The 23695-nt window shown below is 35.5% G+C and overlaps 1 protein-coding gene across 10 annotated transcripts in view; it reads left to right on the top strand.

Annotated features, from left to right (window-relative positions):
- Positions 1 to 23695, top strand: part of Srrm234 (Serine-arginine repetitive matrix 2/3/4) — an 85077-nt gene that overhangs the window by 55775 nt on the left and 5607 nt on the right. For 7 of the 10 annotated variants that reach the window (XM_022063052.2, XM_022063048.2, XM_022063050.2 and 4 more), the window contains 2 exons: positions 2452 to 4767; positions 6647 to 6997. In XM_022063052.2, the coding sequence (XP_021918744.1) occupies positions 2452 to 4767; positions 6647 to 6997 (2667 nt within the window). Of the gene's footprint in view, positions 1 to 2451; positions 4768 to 5413; positions 5439 to 6646; positions 7002 to 16056; positions 18701 to 23695 lie in introns of those variants that run through there. The other 3 variants (XM_087351428.1, XM_087351430.1, XM_087351431.1) reach the window with 3 other exon arrangements.

Genomic DNA, 23695 nt, shown 5'->3' with positions numbered 1-23695 from the left:
TATATTCCACTAAAATCTTCAAAATTTGGGATCAAGAAGTATGAGCTTTGCGAGTCCAATTCAGGATATTTGTGGTCTTTCATCATTTACACAGGAAAGGACACAGTTGTCACGTCATCATTGATATCAGAGGACACAAACAAAACATCAGCCATTGTGTTATCTCTAGTGGAGCCATTACTGGGTAGGGGACATACATCGTGGATGGACAACTTCTACAATGCACCAGCACTAGCTCAGATACTGAAATCATTGAAGACTGATTGTGTTGGTACTCTCCGAATAAATAGGAAAGATGTTCCTCTAGCTGTCAAAGAGAAGAAACTAAAGAAGGGGGAGCTAATAGCTCAACATTCTGGCCCTGTATCTGTCCTAAAGTGGAGCGACAAGAAGAATGTTACCATTATTTCAACATACCATGGTGATGATACACAAAAAGTGAAGACCAAGGGTGGGCAGGAAAAGGAAAACCCTGCGTCAGTCCTGGACTATAACAAAAACATGATAGGGGTTGATCTGAAAGATCAGCTCCTACACAATTACCTCTTGGAAAGAAAGAAAATGACCAAGTGGTACATCAAAATGTTTATGAGGTTGCTAAATGCGACAATTCTAAATTCTATGATAATCTGCAGGGCAAATTCACCGGGAATAGAAGTTGAACACTTGAAATACAGGGTGGATCTAGTGCAGGCTCTCCTAGTTGAACATGGTGGTGGGGTAGAAAGGAATGTTCCAGGGAGACATTCCACAGACAAGACTGTGCCCCGACTAATTGAAAGACATTTTCCGGAGAGAATTCCTCCAACAGAGAAAAAGTCACGACCTACAAAGCGTTGTGTGGTGTGTTACAAGCAGGGCAAGAGAAAGGAGACAGTGTTTTGGTGTCCTGATTGTGAGGCTGGTCTCTGTGTTGATGGCTGTTTCAAGATATTCCACACAAAACTCAACTTTTAAGGTAATTTTTTTTACATATCTATAAAGCATAGTGTGTTGTGAACATTTTGTTCAAAGTTTCACTAAAATTCATCAATTATTAGGGAAGTTGTGCCCATATAAGTAAAATGACTTTCAAGCTCAAAATTAAATCCCCAAGCAGAAAATCCTCCCACAGCACAGTATAGACTTTGGATTTAAATGCTCCCATGCTGAAGGGTTAATTGTGCTTGTTCTGTGACCTTTATTAGAAGCTACGACTGTCTCGCCTCTTAAGTCACATATCTGTTGTGATGGATGGTAAAGCTGTGGAAATCATGCGTTGCAGAACGGAATGAGTGGTTACAAAATGTAACAGGTGATGAAACATGGATTATGTATGATTCTGACGGTAAGTAGTGGGTCTCTTCAAGCTCACCAAGACCAAAAGGAGCTTGTGCCTCTCAGTCAGCAGTTAAAGATATGGTGATAAGTGGTTTTTGATTGTAGTGGAATAATTTACATGCACGCAGTACTGCCTAACACAATTGGCATGGAGCTTACTACTGTTCATTTCTCAAAACCCTCATGGACCACATCAAAGGAAAATGACTGTAGCTTGTTGGAAAATGGATGCTTTATAATGACAATTCCACACCTCATGTTGGTAACATTATAATTTAGTTTTTGGCAATTAAAGGTACTCACTGGATCCCCCACACTCCCTACAGCCCAGATCTAGTGCCTTGTGAATTTTTCCCCACACAGAAAAGGCAGCTTTGAGGATAGCACACCCAGACCACAGAAGCTGCAGTCGAAGCTGCTGAGGCGATTTTAAAAGTGTCCAAAAATGGTTTCAACCATGTCTTTAATAATTGACAAAAATGCTGGGACAAATGTATTGAGTTCAGAGGAGCATATTTTGAAAAGAAACAGTTGTGTTTTAGAATAAAGGAGGTATGTTTTTAAAAAAATCATTCTCAGTCTTTATTGAACAGCTGTCTTATAACACTATTTTCATGATTGTATGTGTCTGCTCTAGATCTTTTGACAGATTTTTTAAACAATTATCAAAACTGACATTTCATACAAAATATTTAGTTGTTATGACATACCTTTTATATTTCTTCTATAATGTGCTTTCATTTGGTTCCCTCACATGTGTGTGATCTTCTGCCTATGCTATAGTTCTTGGTAATTCACTCTCTTGCCTTTCTTTACTTTTTTTGTTGTTTCATCCATTACCATGTTGAACAACACACTAGTTGAAACACTTCCCAGCCTATCAGCTTTAAATGTCTGGAAAATGTACAGATTGTTTGTCATCAGTGACTGATGTTTTCTTAATTGTCATAGATTTACTTTGTTCTCTGTATTGGTCCTTCAGAAATATCCTTTTTTTGTATTTTCCAAATTTCCTGTCTGTTTGTAGTATCACATACCTTTAAATATCATTGTTTCAAATGTAACATAATTATCATTCATTTTTATTTCTAAATAACTATGTTGTGCATAAGTACGTTGTTATATTTCCAGTAACCCTGAAGTTGAAAGACGGCACTCCAAGACTCATACTGTGGAAAAATCAAGTCGACATCATAACAAACCCCACATTTCTTCACCTGTAGTAAATCATAGTGCTAGATCTAAACAGCAGACACGTTGTGGATCACGTGATCGGAACACAAAGAACAATAACCGTGATGGAAACATCAACAAAGCTGATAGTAAAAAGGAGAAGAATGAATCAAGAAGTAAGAAACATACTGAAATTGAGGATGAAATAAAGAAAGAAAAGAAGATAAAGGAGAGAGAAACAGAGTCAAGAGATAAAGGAAGGGAGAAGGATAAAAAGGATAAGGAAAGGGAGAGCAGAAGAAGGAAGCGAAGTTTGGAAAGGACACAGCGTCGAAGCATTTCTTCTGATGGTAGGTTAAGTCACTCACGGTCTTTATCTCCCAAGAAGTCTAAGAATATTGCACAGAATTCACAGAAAAAACGACTTATATCTCGGTCTCCCAAAAGCAAGCACAGTGTGCATCAAAGATCTACATCACCTTCCACTAAGAATCGTAGGTCAAGTCCTAAAAGTACTAGTCGTACACGATCACCATCTACTAAAAGATCCAAAGGTGTAGCAGACACTAAATCGTCACATGTATTAGCCTCCCCAAAGAACAAGCATAGAAAATCAAGGAGTCATACTAAATCTCCATCTGTTCAGAACCATAGGTCCAGTAATAAATTGTCTTCTAGAAGCAGAAGAGAAGATCATCATAAGTCAAGAAGTGAAAGCAGGGCCTCCTCAGTATTAAACTATAGTTCTGCCAATGCAAAAGAGAGAAAAAGTGAATCATATGTGTCACAGTCTCCTAAATCTAAACGAACTCGCCAGCGGTCAGTAAGCCACACTCAGTCTCCATCTGCCAAGAACTATAGATCAAAGAGAAGTCATGATGCGAAGAACAGTAGAGTACGTTCATCTACTTCCCCCAAAAGGAAACAGTCACGTTACTCCACATCCCCGAGAGCAGGGCGAAGGCCTCACTCCAGAAGCAGAAGTAAATCACTGGTCAGTAATCATCGTTCAAGAAAAAATTCCAGATCCACATCTCCAAAATCAGCTCGACAGCATTCTAGGAGCGACAGTCAGTCCCACAGTAAATCAGACAAGAAGACCTCACATTCTCCTGCATGCAGTACTCATCATGACCAAAGGGCCAAAAGCAAGAGTAAGTCACCAAATAGAAGTCACAAAGCAAGCAGAAAAGCACCTCCATTATCAAAACATGAACATGGACTGTGTAACCATAAGAAAAGGGTTAAATCACCTACTCCCATAAGCAGAAGAAAAGTTAGTGAGCAGAAACAAGGACATAAATGCAGGAGTGAAAGCAGCAGTAGTGCAAATTCAACGTTAAGCTATTCTCCAATGGAGAGAAATCCTGAAAGATATAAGGATATCATAGATACCAGACCTTCAAGTAGTAAGAGCAGTGCTGTTGGAAAGGGCGGTGATAGGTCAACAAAGAAGCGCACCTCAATGAGTAAGTCATCGAGGTCTCGGTCTCGCTCAGAATCGAGAAACCGGCGTCCAGCACCAACGGTGATCCCTAGGGTTAGACTGCGGTCATCAAGTGGTGAAGAAGAAGAGGAGGAAGATGAGAAGGATGTCAGAGAAAAAGAAAAAGAGGATGAAAAGGAAATTCAGACTTTAAAATTGCTTAAATCTGGGCTTGCAGAGAAGGCTAAAGAAACATTGGAAAAGAAATTGTCCAAAGTGTCGCCAGATCTCAGAAGTCAGGAACAACCACTATGTAAAGATGACAAGCAAACACTTACAGTTGTGAAGGAAGATAAAGCAGTAAAGCCTTTTGCAGTTACAACAAATGAAACATCTGTGTCAGATATTGCACTTCCTGAAAAAGAACCCAAGAACAAGGTCAGTGAGAAAACTATAACAGAAAATCAAATTATAAATGTTGTATTGCCATCAAGTCCTCCACCTTCCCACCTACCACTTCCCCCCAAAAGTCCTGACCATCCTCCACCAATACAACCTTCATCAATTCCGAAACCACCAGGATCTCCACCAGTTAGGAAGAACTCAGAAATTGAGAAGGACAGTATTGATGGTGATTCAGAAACATCAAAGAAAGTTACAGCTGTTGTAGAACCTAGGAGGATTAACCAGAAGAGACCTCATTCCCCTGGCCTTGAAGCTCTGCGTCGAAGACGACGGTCAAATTCTAGTAGCAGATCCAGATCCCGATCTGAGTCACGGAGCCACGGCAAATCATCACCCAAATCAGAAAAATCACGCAGCTCCTCACGATCATCCTACAGTCCTAGGTATGTGTTCTTGCGCATTTGATTTTACATGGATATTAGACCTGGCGAGTGACATAGTGTGTAAGTTCTTACTGTTAGTGGCAGTTTTTTACTAATAAACATTTCATTCAGATAGTGATAATATGTAATTAATGGTACTATTAATGATAATATTGTTAAGGAAAAGAGGAAGCACATACTTGAGCAGAAGCTCACAGAAAGAAAGATTTATTGCATCTGTATATTTGCAGACACTTGATGAGGTGTATGTACTGTTTCATTTCTCATGCAAATGTTTATATAGTCATGCCTTGATTTCTAGGATAATCTGAAAACAAATGAGTATACTTATTCGAATCCATATTGTGGGATCATTGTGTTATGAGATGAGCAGAAATAATAAAAAATGTTTTGAAATTAAATTGCAGTAATTATAATGGTTTATATTATTGTAAATAAATTGGTGCATAGATATTCCATGCATCTCTGAGCTGTGAATTCACTCTTTTTACCACATCATTAGACATTTATAATGGAAGACACTGAAAGAATGGACAGTCTGCTGTTAACACATTAATTTCTTGGTAATTTTTGTAATTTTCTACTCCTGAAATTTTAATATGATGCATAGTATTTATCATAACATTTTCTGTTTGGGGGTCAACAGACTATGAGAAGAAAGACAACACAAAGTAAGTATTTTGAACATATTGCTTAAGTGTTCACAGTTACTCAGTATGTGTGTGTGCGAGTGTATATGCACACATGCATGTGTGTGTCTGTATGTCTGTCACATTGAAGATGAATCAAATTTGGTATGTATTGGTCATCCAACAAATGTTAGCTAATTGGGACTGAGGACAATGCTGTTTGCTTACATCCAGTTGAGGGGGGTTCTACGAGGGAAAAGATGCAAGAGGAAGCTGTCTAGTGTACAATCTGATGTTTAAACATGCCAGATGATGAAATGGTATGGTTTACATGACTATACAATACAGTACTATTTATGTATTGACATAATAACCTATAGTATGTTATGGAAGAGGCTGAATGATGAAAGTACTATACATATTTTATGCCTCGTCATATGTAGTATTATTAATTTATTATCACAGCTGTATTGGGTAGGCAGGTAATCAACACGATCTCAAAGCTTCCCTTTTCTTTCACTGGTAAACAAAAGGGCCAGCCATTATATAAATTTTTAAGTGGTAATAGCAAATTATGCAGAACTAATGATCAAGTGTGCAGAAATTTGACATTAGCAAATGAAATGTAATTATATTCATGTAATTTCCTTTGTTAAATAAATTTTCTGTTTTACTTTCAAAAACTTCTGATTCCAATAGTGTTCTTGGTTTGAAGATTATCTTACATTCAAGTTGTTTGAGTATGTAAAATTATGCAGTGTACCATATTAACGTATTCCATATTTGTACTTTATGATATGCTATGTTCTTTCCCAGCTTCACTATCCCTATTTCAGTAACATTAATTTTTATCGTCACACTTTTTTGGTCTTATACTTTATAATACAGTTTCATTATGGCTCTTTTAGCTTAATAAGCTTTCTAAAAGAATATGGAAAATAGTTGATTTTTCTAAAAACAATACTTTTTTAGTACTTTGTAACTGTTGAAATAAAGATAACTTCATTGATATAGGACTGGATAAGTAACTTCTCAGTTTGTCAATTTTAACTTAATTAATGTCATAGATAAATTACAATTTTTCAAAACAGTGTTTTATGAAATCTCTGTGATTTCTTTGCAACTTCTTTCTTTATTACAAGCTGCTATGAATATGTATGAGTCCTTTCCTGAAGTAATATTTTGTTTCAAATTAAAGAATGACAGTAATAATATCCACATTCAACACTATTCAACATAGAGAGTTGTAGTTTCAGCCCTTCAAGTGCAAAGAGTTGGTCATCAAGTAGCAGTGGATCTCGGTCACACAGTCGGTCTGTGTCACGCAGCCAGACACGGAGCAGAACCCATTCAGGTTCTCGTTCTGTGACGCACTCACGATCACGAAGCAGGTCTCACAGCCTCACTGTCAGCACAAAAAGTTCCAGTGGGCGTAGTTCACGCAGCCACAGCAATAGGTCTCACACCCGCAGTCGATCACGTTCCAGTCATAAGAGCGCCAGTGCAAGTCCTCATACTAGCCATTCATCACGATCACGGTCACCCTCTATTCCCAGGCGCAGGGGATCACCTAGCTTTCTAGATAGGAGGCGCATTACCAGGTGAGGTTGTTTGTAACACACCATCTTAGATTTTGGTATGTTTATTTATTACTTATGTTTTATACTTTTTTGAGTTTCTGCTGACCATAATCAACGAAATATGGTGTAGAATGTAGTTCTTTTATATGGGGAGGTTCAGATTCAAGCTGGAAATTTTATCATAGCTTATCAATAAATCATCTTACTTGTTTCATATTGGATAGTCTTCATAAAGTAGAAGCCTGCTGTTCCTCTTCATGTACATGCATGTATCCCATTCCTGCAGCATAGAATATTTCAGGACATGTTTACAACCAACAGAGAAATCAAGAAACATTAAAAATTAAGGGTCAAGCTTGAATTGCCTACATGTGAATTTCCTTGAATGTGTTCCCATGCCCTATGTATTTGATAAGAAGTAGCATAAAGTGTTATTAATTGGCATAATTAAAAACTCAGATTATTCCTACAAAATAATGCAAGTTTAATGTGGATTTTACATGTGACAATAGCAGGTAATTAATTTACAGCTTTAAATATATTTTCATAGCATTATAATTACTCAGCTAGTTGTACCAACTGTCAGTTGCATGTAAGTGATGAAATGCCATATGCTGCATGTTTGTTTCAAATGTACAGTGTGTCCGTAAAATAATGGTGGGGGTAACAAACAGTCATAGTTTTGGAACAAAGCACGATAGAGACATGAAATAAACTTCAAAATGAAGAGAAACTCTTCAGGAATCTTACCTGTTCAGTAGATTTCGATATGCACTCCTTTAGTTGCCCTGCAGACATCAAGACGATATTCAAGCTCTTGCCATACACGACCGAGAACATCCGGTGTGATAGATGAAACAGCTTCAGTGATCCGTTCTTTGAAATGGACCAAATTTGTTATTTGGACAGAGAACACTTGTTGCTTCGCAAAACCCAAAAAAAAAAACCCATAGGGGTAAGATCTGGAGAGCATGGAGGCCAGGCTGTCCACCCTCCTCGTCTGACCCATCGCTGAGGAAATGTTTGTTTTAGGTGATCCTGCACGAATGTGGCAAAATCTGGAGGAGCTCCATCTAACTGGAGAATGAAATTCTCCGTTATTTGGGGCACCGCATACTCTTCTAACATATCCAGGAAGTTCTTTCCCATTACAGTTTGTTCAGCAAAAAAGAAGGGGCCAATAACTCTGTCTCGTCCAATTACGCACCACACATTAACTTTTAGGCTATCACGTTGATGTTCCATAAGGACATATGGAGGTTTGTGCTGATGGACTCGTCCCGAAACATGAAACGTAGTCTCATCACTGAACATAAATGAACATAAAACCTATCCAGAATGTCTGTAGCAAATTCGAATTGTTTAATTTTGTCCTGTGGATAAATTTTATGTAACACCTGAATTGCAGTGCCCCAAATACCGGAGAATTTCATTCACCAGTTAGATGGAGCTCCTCCAGATTTTGCCACATTCGTGCGGGATCACCTAAACCAAACATTTCCTCAGCGATGGGTCGGACGAGGAGGGTGGATAGCCTGGCCTCCAAGCTCTCCAGATCTTACCTCTATGGATTTTTATTTGTGGGGTTATGTGAAGCAACAAGTGTTCTCTGTCCAAATAACAAATTTGGACCATTTCAAAGAAAGGATCACTGAAGCTGTTTCATCTATCACACCGGATGTTCTGGGTCGTGTATGGCAAGAGCTTGAATATTGCCTTGATGTCTGCAGGGTAACTAAAGGAGCGCATATCAAAATCTACTGAACAGGTAAGATTTTTGGAGAGTTTCTCTTTATTTTGAAGTTTATTTCATGTCTCTATCGTGCTTTGTTCCAAAACTATGAATGTTTATTACCCCACCATTATTTTACAGACACACTGTATATATTTGGTTCCTGAAATGATGTATGCATATTATATTATAGAGCATTTACCGTGTGTGTATACATCTTTTTTGAGGGTCAGAGAGAGAGAGAGATTGTGATTGTGATTGTGATTGTACAATTAATACATCTGTTTTCATACTTCTGATGAATTTATATACTGATTTTCAGATGACTTTTCAGTGCAATATTTATCCTGGAAATTGTTATTATGCAGGTAGTATACAGGTATTTCTCTTATCATGGAACCTACCATGACAGCATTATGGACTGACAGTGACGAAAGTACTGGAAGATGAGTTATTCACAACATAGAACATGGCCATCACATATTGGATGGTATCCAAGTTAAGTGGGACTCTCTTTGTTAGCTAATTAGCTACCCAGTGTTTATAAAATACCACAGCTCTTGCTATTGTAACATACTTTTGCATAGTGATCAGATGGTGAGCTTTTGAAATACAGCACTGGCCACAGCAAAGTAAGCAGTCAGTACAAGAAGTGAATTTGATGGTTAAACAAATACATGTAAACCTCGATTTACGCCGGGCATAAATGGAATCGGCCTAAATTGAAACTCTTTTTATAATGTAAATCAATGGGAAGTCAATGACATATGTTCCTGGCACCCTAACATTGACGACTTAAGTTCCTCAAAAATTGACTTCGCCTTATCCATGATAGCAATTTCAGTCAACGGAATGTTTTTTCGATTCATGTCATCCACCCATAGCAACAGTAATTTCTCCATTCTTTCTAAAAGCTTACTTCTGCTATAACTCACTTGCGTTGCACTTACTCTCATAGCTTGCTGCATTGACTGTTTTATTTTATATGAATTTTTCATTGTGGTAGTCACAGTGGAAGGAGGCAACTTCATACTTCTGCACACATTACGACGGGTATCACCACCACCTATTCTACGAATTACGTCCATCTTATCTTCTAACGCAATAGACCTACTCAACTTTTTAGCAACACATTCACTTCTCTTACCAGACATGGTGGCTCTTCTACAATTTATAAATATAAAACAGTTGTTACTGCAGAATAGTGGTTGAACAACAACACAAACACGTTTAGCTCACAGTTTTCAGCACATTCAATATGTCGACAAGAAGCGAACTGAGCACATTTTTCCTTACTCCCTTATCAGGCTGAACGCAAATGACTCACCGTGAAGAGTGACCAATGCTCACGTGACTGTTGCACAATGTTGGAGGATTTTTAGGAGATTATCTCGCAACTACTTAGCAATGGGTGCAGAGGTGACTGTATTTATAATTTTTATTCAAAATCAGCGATGTAAGAATTACGATTTAGTATAAGAATCAGTACGAGAAACATTGTGAAACGTTATAAATAATAGTAAAATATATTTCTTTCACTTTTTGACTTCCTGATTTCAAAAGCGGCATTATTCTGAAGCTGCGCAAATCAAGGTTTACCTGTATGCTAATGATAATAGACCAAGACTTCTGATCTTAATAGACATTACTAAAATGCAACAAATGTGTTTACACATATACCATTGGCATTTGATTGTGTGCCCCTCATGAGAGTGGTTCTATACTGTCAGTATTTATGACCTGAAGATTTGTCACCTGATAAATCATCACTTAATCAGATTATGATAGACTTCAGTTTGTCCTGGATCTTATATACTTTCTGCATCTCTGACTAATACATTTCTTCAGTTTTCTTTGCACATAGCACATAATGTATCCAGTTGTCCATTGTCACACAACCAAAAACTTTTTTGTTAAACCTTTTCTGTTGTATTTGTTTTGAAGTCTTTGTTATTCATACTTACTTGATGCTTCACCTGCAAAAGTGATATTTTTTGACACGAAAGCACATTTTGCATTCGGTAAAAATTTATTTTGTTGTTGCCAATTACTGTTGTGAAACAATGGTCTGTGACCTGCGGGAGTCTTCAGTCTCTTGGAACGTCCTGCCAGGAAAGCTAGTCGGGGAGTTGTGTCTTATCTTTGCATGCCTTTAGAACCACAGTCATGGAAACAATAGTCATTCTGTTTATCTGCATTGCTTCCTGTACAACTATGCCAGGATTCATCATTGAACAATATTTTGTCTTTCACTCCTAAAGTTTTAATTTTAAAAACAGAAGCTCTTGAGGTGCCAATTGCTTTAGCTGTTTTCACTCCCAACCCCCACCCACTTTGTTCAGGAGTTTTTGTTTTTATGTAACTAAATACATTTACCACAAATTTCCATTCCTTTCTTTTCAGTACCTGCTCAAGTTCTCTACTCACACTAGTCTTCAGCCATTACTTACAATATCTTATGTAATAAAACAATATACTGTGCACTATGAAGTAAATCCAAAACATGTAGGGTGAGCATTGGAATAAAATGAAACAGTGAGCATGCTGATCTTTGTTATAGATCTTTTCTAGCACACTGTACTTTGCTGGCTATGTATTCTGAACAATATCCAGCAGAGCTGCAGGACTGTCATGTTTAGTGAGCTAGTTCTCAGTAATTAAAGCAGAATAAACGCATTTCTGCTTTGGGAAATTATATTTTTGCATCAAAATATAAACTAAAAATGACGACCTGCAAGTAAATAAAAAAAATGTTACAACAGTGCAAGGAAGGAAAATATATGCACATGTTGGCCTGAAATGTGCATACCAGGTTTAATACTTTATTTTGCCTGAAGGGTGAGGTATAAAATTTTATTCAAATCATTATCCCAAGCCATTGATATTACAGTGTGTTCAATGAGAATGTCGGTTTCCATCCTTGCTGTCAAAGGCCTGCTGCTTGGGAATAATCATCCAAAACTCATCCTGTCTTGTGAAATTTCTTGATGAGGTTTGAAATTGTTTCACTCTGGTCCAACTTTGATGCCAAACTATGTGGAATGTTCTTCTGACCTTTTCAGGGCTCTTAGATGATTGAATGTACTTCTTGATGATGGATATCTGCTGTTTGGTTCTGTAGCTTACCATTTTTTGGTATCTACAAAATCAAACGATAACAAATGATAAAACGAATGACTTGAGTACTACAGTGTGTTAGCAAAGTTTCTTCTTATTGGAATCACTTGTGGAGAAAATTAAGTTTAAACTTTGTAGTTGCGCGCTGTATGTCGTTTCCTCTCAAGGGGTGTAGCAGTAGTAGAGTACAAACAGCCGTAAGGTCTGTGGTATTTTGTAACAGCTTGATACTCGGTAATCCCATGCATTACTAAAGCCTCGTCTGTGATCTGAGATACTGCATTGTCAAAATGGTATTTGGTTCCAGTGTTTCAGAAATATGAATGTTTTATCTTTAAATTATAAATTAACCATTATATGTAATGTTACTAATTATGTCAGAATGGTTTTGTTGTTCATTACTATTACAGCTTCACCTATAACAGTCATCAGTACTTTCCTGTGCCTTGGATTGGAACAAAAGTGTGATATTATATTACTGCTTATTTTAAATATGGAGTCGTCATTCTTATTGCTTATTGAATTTCAGAAGAGGCTATATGTCTTATGGCAATAGCATTGCAATGTACAGCAGAATAATGCAAGCTACTCAGGTACATTTCAGACTACAGGTTAAGCAAATGCAGTATTTTGAAATAGGCTTTTCAAATTTTATCATCAACCTGAGGTGGTAGATTTAGTCTTGCATGATTTAATTTCAGTACATAACTTAACTGTGCAGTTTATTACAGAAATGTTATTTCTTGTGCATAAAATAAGCTCTCAGATTTTTTGCAGCTTCAGAAGTTTCACTTTTTTATTTACCTTTAAGGGCATAATGCTGATGCTTCTCTACACAAAAATATGAACAGTTACATTTAGATATATAAACAGTAATATTACACACGTCAGACAAAATAGGTGTAAGAATCGAGTCTTTTGTAAATCAACAATTTTGGTTATATGCCTATTTCTCATGTTACCCTTGAAATGTTAATTGTGGTCTTCTGGGTTTTGTTGCCATGCAGTCTTGTAGGTTGTTATCAACATTTTAGAGGAGAATTGGTAACCACCTGCAAAATTATGACATCGAAAAAGAAGTTTCCACTGCTGTGTGAACCTCATATCTTTATCTTTTGTTTGGTTAAATATGTTGAAAACAGTTCATAATTTTTTACTTTTAAACACTTATGTATGGTACATGTTTTATAAAATCAGTAACAGCAATTTCTGTGATAAAAAACTAAAACCATTAGGAGTGAACTGTGGTAAGAATACAGTATTCAACAGTAGTGGAATGTTGTCATGTTTAAAGAGCAGGACAGTGATAATCTAATAAATGGAATTTATAACATATTATTAAACCAAAATTTACAACATTCTTGAGGTTTCTCATGGCATTGTTTGTCTTCTGTGTTGTAACATAGTTGGTTGATAACAACATTTCAGTGGAACATTCATACTGCCTACACTTTTCATCCAAATGGTTAAACTCACTATCATTGCCACCTTATGTTAGAAATATAAACTGTATTAGAACCAAATATGAGAAACAAATTAACAGTTTATTCACCAGTCAAGAGATGATGAAGAAGCAATTTTACTCATCCATGCACCACTACTACACATGCCAAAACAATTGTAAGTAAGCAAGTGTTGGTATGAGAAAACATGCATCTAAGCTGTACAACTTGATCAAAAGCTGATGTTACCAAAATGGTAGTAGAATGCTCACTGCCACCACTGCTGTCTTTCTAACCCCCAATCAGTAGACTATTCTTTATATGAGTGGCTTCATTGGAAGTAAAAGCCAGTAAGCCTCAGTCCTTTTTTAAATGTTGAGTGCATCAATCATATGTTTTAATTGTTTAGCACATACATATCCAAGAGCCATTTGAATATAAAATGGCAAATTTTCAGGATGTAAAGTGGCAGTGTCCATTATAGTCAAAGGTAATAAAAGTGATTACATTAATTACACATATTATAAGCATATGCAATAATTGGAATGTGTATGTAAGAACAGAGTTCACAAATACACAATTCTTGGAAAGAAGCAATTTTCTACATTTTGCATATTATGAGATATGTGGGCCTCAGACTGTGGTCTGAACACTGCAACAACATTGTCTGTACGTTTATTATCCAAGCATATATTCACTTTGTGCAAAGGTTACTTTTCTCCCTTCACAGCTTTTATGCCTCAATTTAAATTGTTAATATCACTTATCTTTCTTTTTTGGAGGCATGGTTGCTTGGAAAAAAGGGGGGAAGATGCCAAACTTCACTGGTGCAAGAGGGAGAGAGAGAATGAGTTGGTGTGGTAGTATGTGTGTGGGTTAGATGTGCTGAAAAGTGCATGATGAATAATGATTTACCATGAAAATTTTTTCAAATGAAATTATGAAAATGTATTGCTGGTAGCTCAACCACAAGTAGCAGATACAGGAATATGACTTTTTTTTACGTAAAAACTGTACTTGGCATCTTTACTTCATTTGCATTTCTCTTCTGTTCAGATTTCCTGCCAACAACATTAGGCTATCTCAGAATATGTGTAAATGGATTATAACCACACAGAGGCACAATCTTATCTTTTAACTGCTGGACTTATTTGCAGAAGTTGAGGTTTATCTGTGTTGTGGGTGATGGGTTTACAAACGGTTGTGGCAAAGTTGTGTCCAGAATATTAAGTTACTATTTACAACAAAGACAGTTTCATATGGATAGATTTTATGGTAACAGTACAGAAATTAAAGATAATGTCAAATGAAAAATGTACAGAGATCTCTAAGAAGTACAGATAATAGGAAGCCTGTTTTAAATTATAGTAGAACCAAAGAGATGTAGCATACTGAGTGTTGTCTCTTACACATCCCAAAAATATTATACCAGCAGTGGTGTCAGGGTTCACTGAAATTAAAATGTTAACCCTCAGTAACTTTGTAGATTACAATTTTCCATAAGGAGGTACAATATGTTGTTAATTTGCATAGTTAGTTTTGAGGCTGAGGTGCAGGGAAATAGTGGGCTGTAGTATGTGCAGTTTTTTATGATATAGTATATACCAAATACACACTGTAATCTTCTGTACCACGCTTTGTTCTTCTATATAAGTTTGAAAAAACAGTTTATGTCATGGCACATTATTAATCCTGTCCTACTTGTTAAAACTGAATTTAAAATTATACATGGCAATTGGTAGAAAGGTTTAGGATTTGGTGAAAAGGCATAGATTCTTATTCTGAAATTTCATTTTAAACACACAGTAATTAAAAGGAAATTTGTATATATTTAAATTAGTAACACACTTTTCTAGTGACATTATACAAAGTTATCAGCATCAGTTGACATCCCCAGTCTTTTTATAACTCATGAACGTTTATACCGAAGTAATTGTGCTTAATGTGTATGTTTTAATAAAATCAGAATGTTATGTGATCTTTGTATCCTAAACATCTGAATAACATATTAACATTATGATGAAACTTATCTCTTGGCTTCAGGGTTTGCATACACTATTTATCTTGATGATCAAGTTACAATTTGGTAAACATTTCCTATGTTTCAGCGGCCTTTATAAAGATGTTTAGCCCAAATGTTTTGAAGCAACTTTGGAGACAGAGAGAATAATACTGTTTTTAATCTGAGGTGAAAGTGATTGCTCCTGAGACCCAGATATTTAATTACACGTGGTGTTTTTACTTTGAATGTAGAATTTTTTTCAGTTCACATTATCATTAGTTATCATGCAAGTTTTATATGCTCTTTCTCAACAATGTCAAGTTGTTGAATTCTACTTCTGCCTTATGTTCAGCATTAAATATATATATACACACACACACACACACACACACACACACACACACACACACACACACACACACACACACACACATATATGCACGATAAACAGAGTCTTTCCAAAAAGACATACTAATTTTAATTACATGTAATTTCCTAACTACCTAGCAAACATCACTGTATTTGGTGCCTCCGAGTTCAGTAGTCTTAAGCTATAGATATTACTATGGTATTGTCTTTAATGCTGAAACAATGTGTTAAACATAATGGTTATGCCTGACATTGAAGATACAGTGTTCAAGCAGTTGCTGCAGCCATCGTACATTTGTACATATATTTTGAATGGAATAAAGGTCCCTTTAGAATTGTTTCAGGTCTTCTTCTGCTTATAACTCTCACATTTTAACATATTAAAATATATAAAGTGATAAAGATTTCCATTCCACAGCCGGAGTGGTGGGAATTCCAAGTCGAGGTCTCCTTCTTCCAGTAGGTGTGGCAGTGGTTCAAGGTCATCAAGGACTCCTGACAGGAAACAGGATTCTCATCAGTCCAGGCAAAAAAGTCGACGCTAAATTTTATAATTTTTTTACATGGCTGGGACTTTGTTGATTGAACTAATGAGCAGTGACTATTGTGGATGACTAATTGATCTTTGTAGTTTGCGCTGTCTTTACTAGGGCAGATCTGTTATTGTATGTATGAAAGGAATGAATGAGAGTGAAAGAAAGTTATGGTTTATCTGGAAGTAGAAGTACGATAGTGTATGTTGTTACATAGTGACATATCTCTATAGCATATTGCTTTGTGTACCTTGATGAAGAATCTTAATACATCCTTACATTAAACCAAGATTTGTCAACCATTTCTTGAGAACTTGCAGTACTTAATCTTACAGTACATGTGATTATTATGCAGTTTCTGTTATCAGTACCTTTGCATAGATCCAGTCCTATTTACTTATGATTTGTTACAACATCTTTGTCAGTTTGGGACACTACCATATTTTTATAACTATAATATAAAGCAAATAAATTCAAGTATAAATCCACATGCTGGTAGTCACATTAAGTAATGAACAGTTTTAAGGGTTAGGTGGTTATGTATAGTTGTTTATAACTTTTAATGTTCATTTGCGGTCATTATGAAATAGCTATATAATTCTGTTATGTAATATATTCAGGATCCCAGTGTCTTGGTAAGGTGGATTGGTTTTGCGCATTATGTTTACAAGAAATAAATTCAACATCATGCTGTACTTTCTTTCCAAACTTTGCGTATTTTGGCATATTACAGGAAGATAATGAAGGAGTGTTTCTGGTAATTCATTCTTAAGATTTTACATCAGGGTATAGTTTATTTTCATTTGGAGGTAAGTTTTAAATGATAATTTATCTTCATCTTTCTGCCATGTGGTACACATAAGCTACCTGATGTGCAGACTGTATGTAGACATGTTGCAGAGTTGTCTTTGATTTTGTCAGTGTTTGTGAGCAACATAACTTTATCCAATTTTGTAGTAAATGTACAGATTTAATTTTTCTTCCCATATTGGTAGAGTGGATCCTCCTTTTACTTTCTGTTATTTTAGTGTACCTAATTTAAAATGCCACTGCACTTGAATATTGCATGTAGCTTTAGTTGTTCTGTGTTTCACGTGTTGTCCTGTTATGAAAGTGTGAAGGAGATGTAAGATTTATCATGCTCATTTCCTCTAAACTACCTTCTGATTAAAGGTTACAGGGCGTACTGAAATATTGCCCAGTGTCTGTCAAAATAAGAACAGTCTCATAATGATTTGAATGTTTTGTCAGGACAGGCATGTGCATGCGGAGGGATAAGGAAGCTTAAAAATTTGAAGGATACTGCCATATGCTGTATTGAAGATGGTACAACCCACAGTTGGTTATGCTTGGGGAGTGTGTTAGTAACTTGACGTACAAATGTGCAGATAGCTGAAAAAGCATCATAATTTTTTTTCTATCTTTCTTTCATATCTATTAAATTCAACTGTAATATAAATTGTATCAGCATTTATTAGATTGTAAATAATACCTTATATAAAAAGTGTTCATATTTTTCTAAAGTAAACAAAAGAACTGTAACAGATAGATTGGATCAGAATTTTTGGACTTATAGATTAAAGAAAGTGAGTGTAGAATGGAAAGTAACATAATTTAAGAAAGGTTTTAATGTGATCTTATTACCTACTGTATTAAAGTTTTATATCTCTCCTTTCATACCATCATTGCTATGCATATGAATAGTTCATAATAATGATAAGTATTAATGTTTAGAAATTCAGTTTATGTTTCTGGGCTTAATTACCCAAAACAAAAACACTTTCTAGTTCATTTTTCTGTCATTTGTTTCAAGCCAGATAAAATGTGAAAGTCTGAAACCTCCATTGCTTGATATCTTTACATATCTTGTCAAGTTGAATTTATTAAAGTACTGTTCTTTAATTCCTGCTTGACAGAAACATTTTCCATGTAATAGTATCTAATTGTATTAATCACCAACATTATGATAAGTTGATTAAATTGTTTCTATTGCTTCACACAATTGCTTAACATTGACAACCATTTATGTTTTATCAAGACTTTTTTATTACATACGTCATATTACTTGAAGTTTGCAGTATACTGATGGAAATTATAGGTTATATTCTTTGAATACTTGCAGATTATTTGTTTAGTAAGCAATGCCATATTTGTGTTAGCATCAAAATTGCAGTGCTATATGACGTGCATCTGTCACACAGATTCTTTGTACAAGAATGCCTTCAGAGTACATTTAAAATTGCTCTTATGATAGATACATAGAGCATGAACTGCATTCTTGAATGGCATGATATGCACCAGTATCAATGAATCATGGTGTATAGAGTACAAGAGTGTTCCTCACTCACTTCTGCACATGTCTGTGGAGGCTGAGACTGATGGAAATGAAGGTGGTGAAGCTGAACACAATACAGTATGCAAATACATTTATATTTCCATTCTGTATTTTTCTTTACTGTAGGCCTATTATGCTGATAGTCAAGAATTGAAGGTGTAAATGCAAAGTGTAATAAAATGCAACAGATCACATTCTGCTTGTTTTGTTTTTAGTAATTTTATTTTGTTGCTTCTGTATCTTTGACATATTCTCCTTCCCTAACAAGGTACCTTAATTCTGTTAAGATAATGTACGTACATATATTACAAAATATCACACGTTTCTTAGTTTTTTTCTTATAGAGTTTTTCAGGAACTGGGATCAAAGTCGAATGAGAAAGATGGTTTAGCACCTTGCATCATGCTTGAAATTGTAGGAATGACTTAATATTGATCACATTCAGCAGAATTCTTGCACCTTTTATTTTTTGTTTGAGGTAAGTTTTACATTTAATTTTTATTTGCCTTCTTGATTTTATTTTTCTGTTTTAATTTTCATATCACACTGCCTTATAATGGATGTGTAGTGTGTGCATGTTTTTATGTGTGAGTTGTAAACATTGTGTGGGAGATACATTTATCATTGTTGTAAGAATTTACTTCTATCATCAGGGGATAAACATTAAAACAGCACTGGCAAGGAAAGGTCGACATGGAATATAACAATCTTTTCTATTTTGAACAGCTAATAGTTACCCAGCTGGTCAAGAAATTGTTATTTTGTGGAACCTGAAGTTTCATTACCATGCTCTTGAGAAATATGATAAATGCTGGCCATTTAGCATTGTGTGATGGGTTAATATTACCATAACAAACGTGAACACGATGTTTTGCCGCAGTGAAGATTGACAGGGATTGTTTCTGCTATAGCCAGTTCTTGTTTCTTACTCCTCTGTAGCTAACAGGATGATAATTGTGTTTTATATGTAGCAGCATGGTTTCCTTAACCTTTCATGGTTCAGTGTCAAATAGAAGTTGACACAGCAAATTGTGCACTGGACTTCAAATAGTTGTCATGTCAGAGTACAATAAACTTTCAGGTGCAGTTAGTGTTACTACAGTGTCTTAGTTTTCTGGGCGTGAAAAATGTGAGGAGAACAAAGAGTATTTTTAAATTTTTTATGATTTAGTTAGGAGAAAGAAATATCATTCAGGGACTTGGATTTCTAAGGTTATTTTGAACATGATTATGAATATTCAGGTTCCATGAAAGCTGGGAATTTTTTTAAACGAACTGGGTGATTATCAGCTTTTCAAAAATGACTTTATGAATTTTTTTCTGATATCTGTGCTGTTTATTAGATTTTTCAGCAGCAGAATTTTTGACTCTACATTGTTTTGTTTATAGTTTGGTTAGTTTTGCAGTAATAGATTTATGTCTACAATGAATAAATGTCCAGGTCAGTGAAGTGTGCAAAATTTGAGAGTACATTTCAAGAGTATAGACTGTATATTCCAAATTTTATGTCATGAAGCTGGATGTAAGCAATTATAGAATTAACGGTGATATCCCTAATAGTGATATATGTTGAATCATGTAGTGTCGTTTCATCGTGTTTATCCCAACATTTGGTTTGCCTGTAGGGGACTTGCTCAATCTCAGGATCTGATGTATGGACTTTCTGAGTATGAAGCAAAAATACATTGTTTATGTTATTGCATGTGTAGTTATCTTGCGTATCCTAGATACATAGGATCCTGAGGTCAGTTTGAAAGATTAGTGAAGAGAATTAATATCCAAAGAACTTTATTTACCTGATTCTGCATGTTGCTTGTTAAAACACTGAACTGCTGCCTTGCTAACTCATTTTCATTTGTTACACATATTTGATGTGCTGGATGTAGTTAAGTTATCCCTTTTATGTTTCTTCTCCCCAATTAGTAAACCAAATCATCTGCACTCTGTTCAGTAACATGAGAGTTTCCCAACTTCTCTTTCACTTATAATTTTTTCAAAATATTTTTTATTGGTAACTATTTTTTGATCGTATAGCTGTGTGAAAGATACTTTACTTGTAAAGAAATTAAAGTTATGTGTCTAGAAAAAACAATAATTTTATATACAAACAAGAATTAAAGCTGTATTTCTGTAAATATATTACACAAGTTGGTCTGAACATGATGCTATGGAGATGGAAGGTATTATGTATCCTCAAAATCATGATTAGGCGAATGTGAGCAGTTAACTTTAAACTTGAGCCAACTTTATGTCTGGGGCATAGTTTCAGTATTTAGTTGATAAGATGCCGGATGATCTAACTCGGGAAGTACCAAACCAACACCATACCACATATATAAATTTAGATTGGTTTCATATGAAGCTACATTATTAACCTTTATTTCTAAAGGATGCAACATTTTCATGTAGGTCTATTTGGACATGTATAGATTTAAGCAAAATCAATCTAGGAGTTAACATGAGTCCAAAGATTTGAACAGTGATTTTTTAAAAATTTATGACTGGTGGATTAATTGAATTATCACATTTATGTTGGACATCACCAGTGTACTTAATATGTATGGTTTTAGTGAGATCTGTCTACAAGGAACTGGCTCTTTGAATATCCTTCATATTTAATTTAATTAGCAACAAGCTTAACATTCGGTCTTAAAAGAAAATGCAGGTGTCAAGTTTGATATCCAGTGGATGAGATTGTACAGGGCAGGATCAAAAACTTTGGTGAATGATTGAATACCTAATTTTCCATTAATGCCCTTCAGAGTACTTCCCTCTGGCGTGTGCACACACACACACACACATTTTTGTTCCAGCACTCCTGCCACTGTTGGAAACGTTTCTGAAAGTTTTCTTTTGTAGACAGTGTCACGTTGGAAATGATGTCTAGAGTCATGTCACATCATTTCCCTTTCATTGTTTCTTTGAATTTTGAGAACAGCCAGAAATCACATAGTGGCAGGTCAGGAGACTGTGGTAACAAGAGTCTTCTTACCATTCAAACCTTGTGAATGGATAATGACGTCTGGCAGGGTGAATTGTCTTGATGCAGCAACCAACTTTTTCTCTTCTCTCCCCCCCCCCCCCCCCCCCGGCCCAACCAGATGGTCCCTCTGAAACTTCTTTCTAAAATGCTGAACATATTGACCATTTGACCTCAAAAAAAATTTAGAATGAAGAATTTTAGTGACTCATTTTCTTGTCAGAACCTCTGAAACCACTTTAAAACTGTCCTCTTTGTTACAGCATCATTTTCACAGGCTGTGATGAGCATTTTGTTCTTTCTGCAACTGTTTTGAAAATTGGGAACAGAATTGCAAGTTTGCGCATTGCACAAATTTCACCAATTTGCACACATGCTCACACATATCAGCCATGCAGTACAACTGAGGGTGTTAGCCACCAGAAACTCTGTAAACATATACATAAGCATATCCATAACACATCACATGCCAGTTTCTCCATTCCCATATGTCTTATTGTGGTGATGTCTTTCACCAAATTTTTTGATCAAGCTTTGTATTCCTGAAATGGAGAACAATGTCTAAAGTTCATGCATGAATATGGAGTCAGTCATGATTTATGACATGATGTACAGTTTCCAGTATTCCCTGAAAAGTTTGAATTTTGAAAAGTTATAGTGTGGTTCTGAGTTTAAGACTCAGTTCAATTTGCAATCTCACCATAGAACCTCCAGTTTATCACCACAGACATATAATAATTATTTAAGAAGAAAATGAAAATCTTACTTGGTAAATAAATATAAATTAGGTAACACAACAGTTATAAACGTAATAATTATTTTGGGCATTGTCTGTCATCATACATTTTTCTAAATACAATGTTTTGGAAACTGGATCTATTTCCTTCATCATGTAATTTGGACAGGGATAAATATTAACTCTGTCCATAGGGCCCAAGTAAAGGGGTCCATCCCCCCTCTTGCTACCTGATGACAGAACATCCAGTTTCTGAAAATGTTCGGAAAAACAGCAGTAGTTCACATTTAAAACAATTATGCTTACGACAACTCAGTGTCATCATAAGAATTCAGACTTAACAACATGCAGTGCTTACCAGAGTAAGGACTTTCATGCATTAAATAAAAAATTAATAACATATTTGATGTGAACATGGATTATGTACACAGTGCAAATGCTACCAAGAAATCATGTTTTGTCACCATAAAGTTGAATCCTGTTTTAGATTGTAGAAGGTATGGGAATTAAGAACGAAACAAGGGTATAGGTTTCTGATTTTGCTACTTGCACTTAACTCAATTAACTATTTCAAAACTAACATGTATTTCAACTGGGATTGCAGTATGAGTGTTGTGCATGTGTGAGAGTGGTTTCTTTTCAGTTAACAGAGCCAACTTCACCAGTGGGGTTCTGTAAGGTGTGGGAATTTATCTGTGCTAACATACTAACAAGTCTGTCTTCCAGGGTTTTTCTGGGATCTGTGTTCTAATTTATTCTACATGTTTATCTAAAACTGAAGACTAACCATGATATTGTATTTTATTGCAGGTTTGATATTTTTTCAGGTATTGGCTGTTGAATAAAATGTGAATGATAAATTTTTTGTCTAAATTTATTCAGCATTATCAATATGTAGTCCATAAGTTCTTTCATAAAATTAAAGTACTGTAATTTCAATACAAAGGATCTTATTAATTAATGTTGGTGTCTCCTCTGATAAAGGTGACACTCTATGAGACACTTCTCTCCCTATTTTCAAATAGGAGCAGAAGATTGTCCATGCACTACATGACCTGTTTTGAAAATGATTGTCTCACAGAAGTGAAACGGGAACAAACAGTGAAATATTCACGGAACCTTTAGTATACTTTCTGCTAAAAGATTTGTCCCCTAATTTGAATAGATACAAATTCCACATACTGCTTCTGTCCTCATATTTTCCAATATGTAGACAAAAATAATTCATGCAGATATTATATGAGACATAGAACATTCTAAATTTTGCCTGGCTAAAGAGCATTCTGTTCTTACTTCCATGAACATAATACAATTCTTGGTCTTCAATTTCATTTCATTCCTGACATCAATTCAGCTTTGTTTTTAATGCTAATGATAGAGAAATATGCTTTTGTTAACATTATTCTCATCATTACAATGACATTACTGTAATTAATTATAAATTAATGTTGGTGGAGCACAGGCAGGCAGAAT

The sequence above is a fragment of the Zootermopsis nevadensis genome, unplaced genomic scaffold, assembly GCF_977971745.1.
Source record: "Zootermopsis nevadensis isolate Lab colony 2312 unplaced genomic scaffold, Znev_1.0 Znev_ptg000019l, whole genome shotgun sequence".
In the NCBI taxonomy this organism is placed as follows: domain Eukaryota; kingdom Metazoa; phylum Arthropoda; class Insecta; order Blattodea; family Termopsidae; genus Zootermopsis; species Zootermopsis nevadensis.
This window is presented reverse-complemented; position numbering and strand designations above follow the sequence as displayed.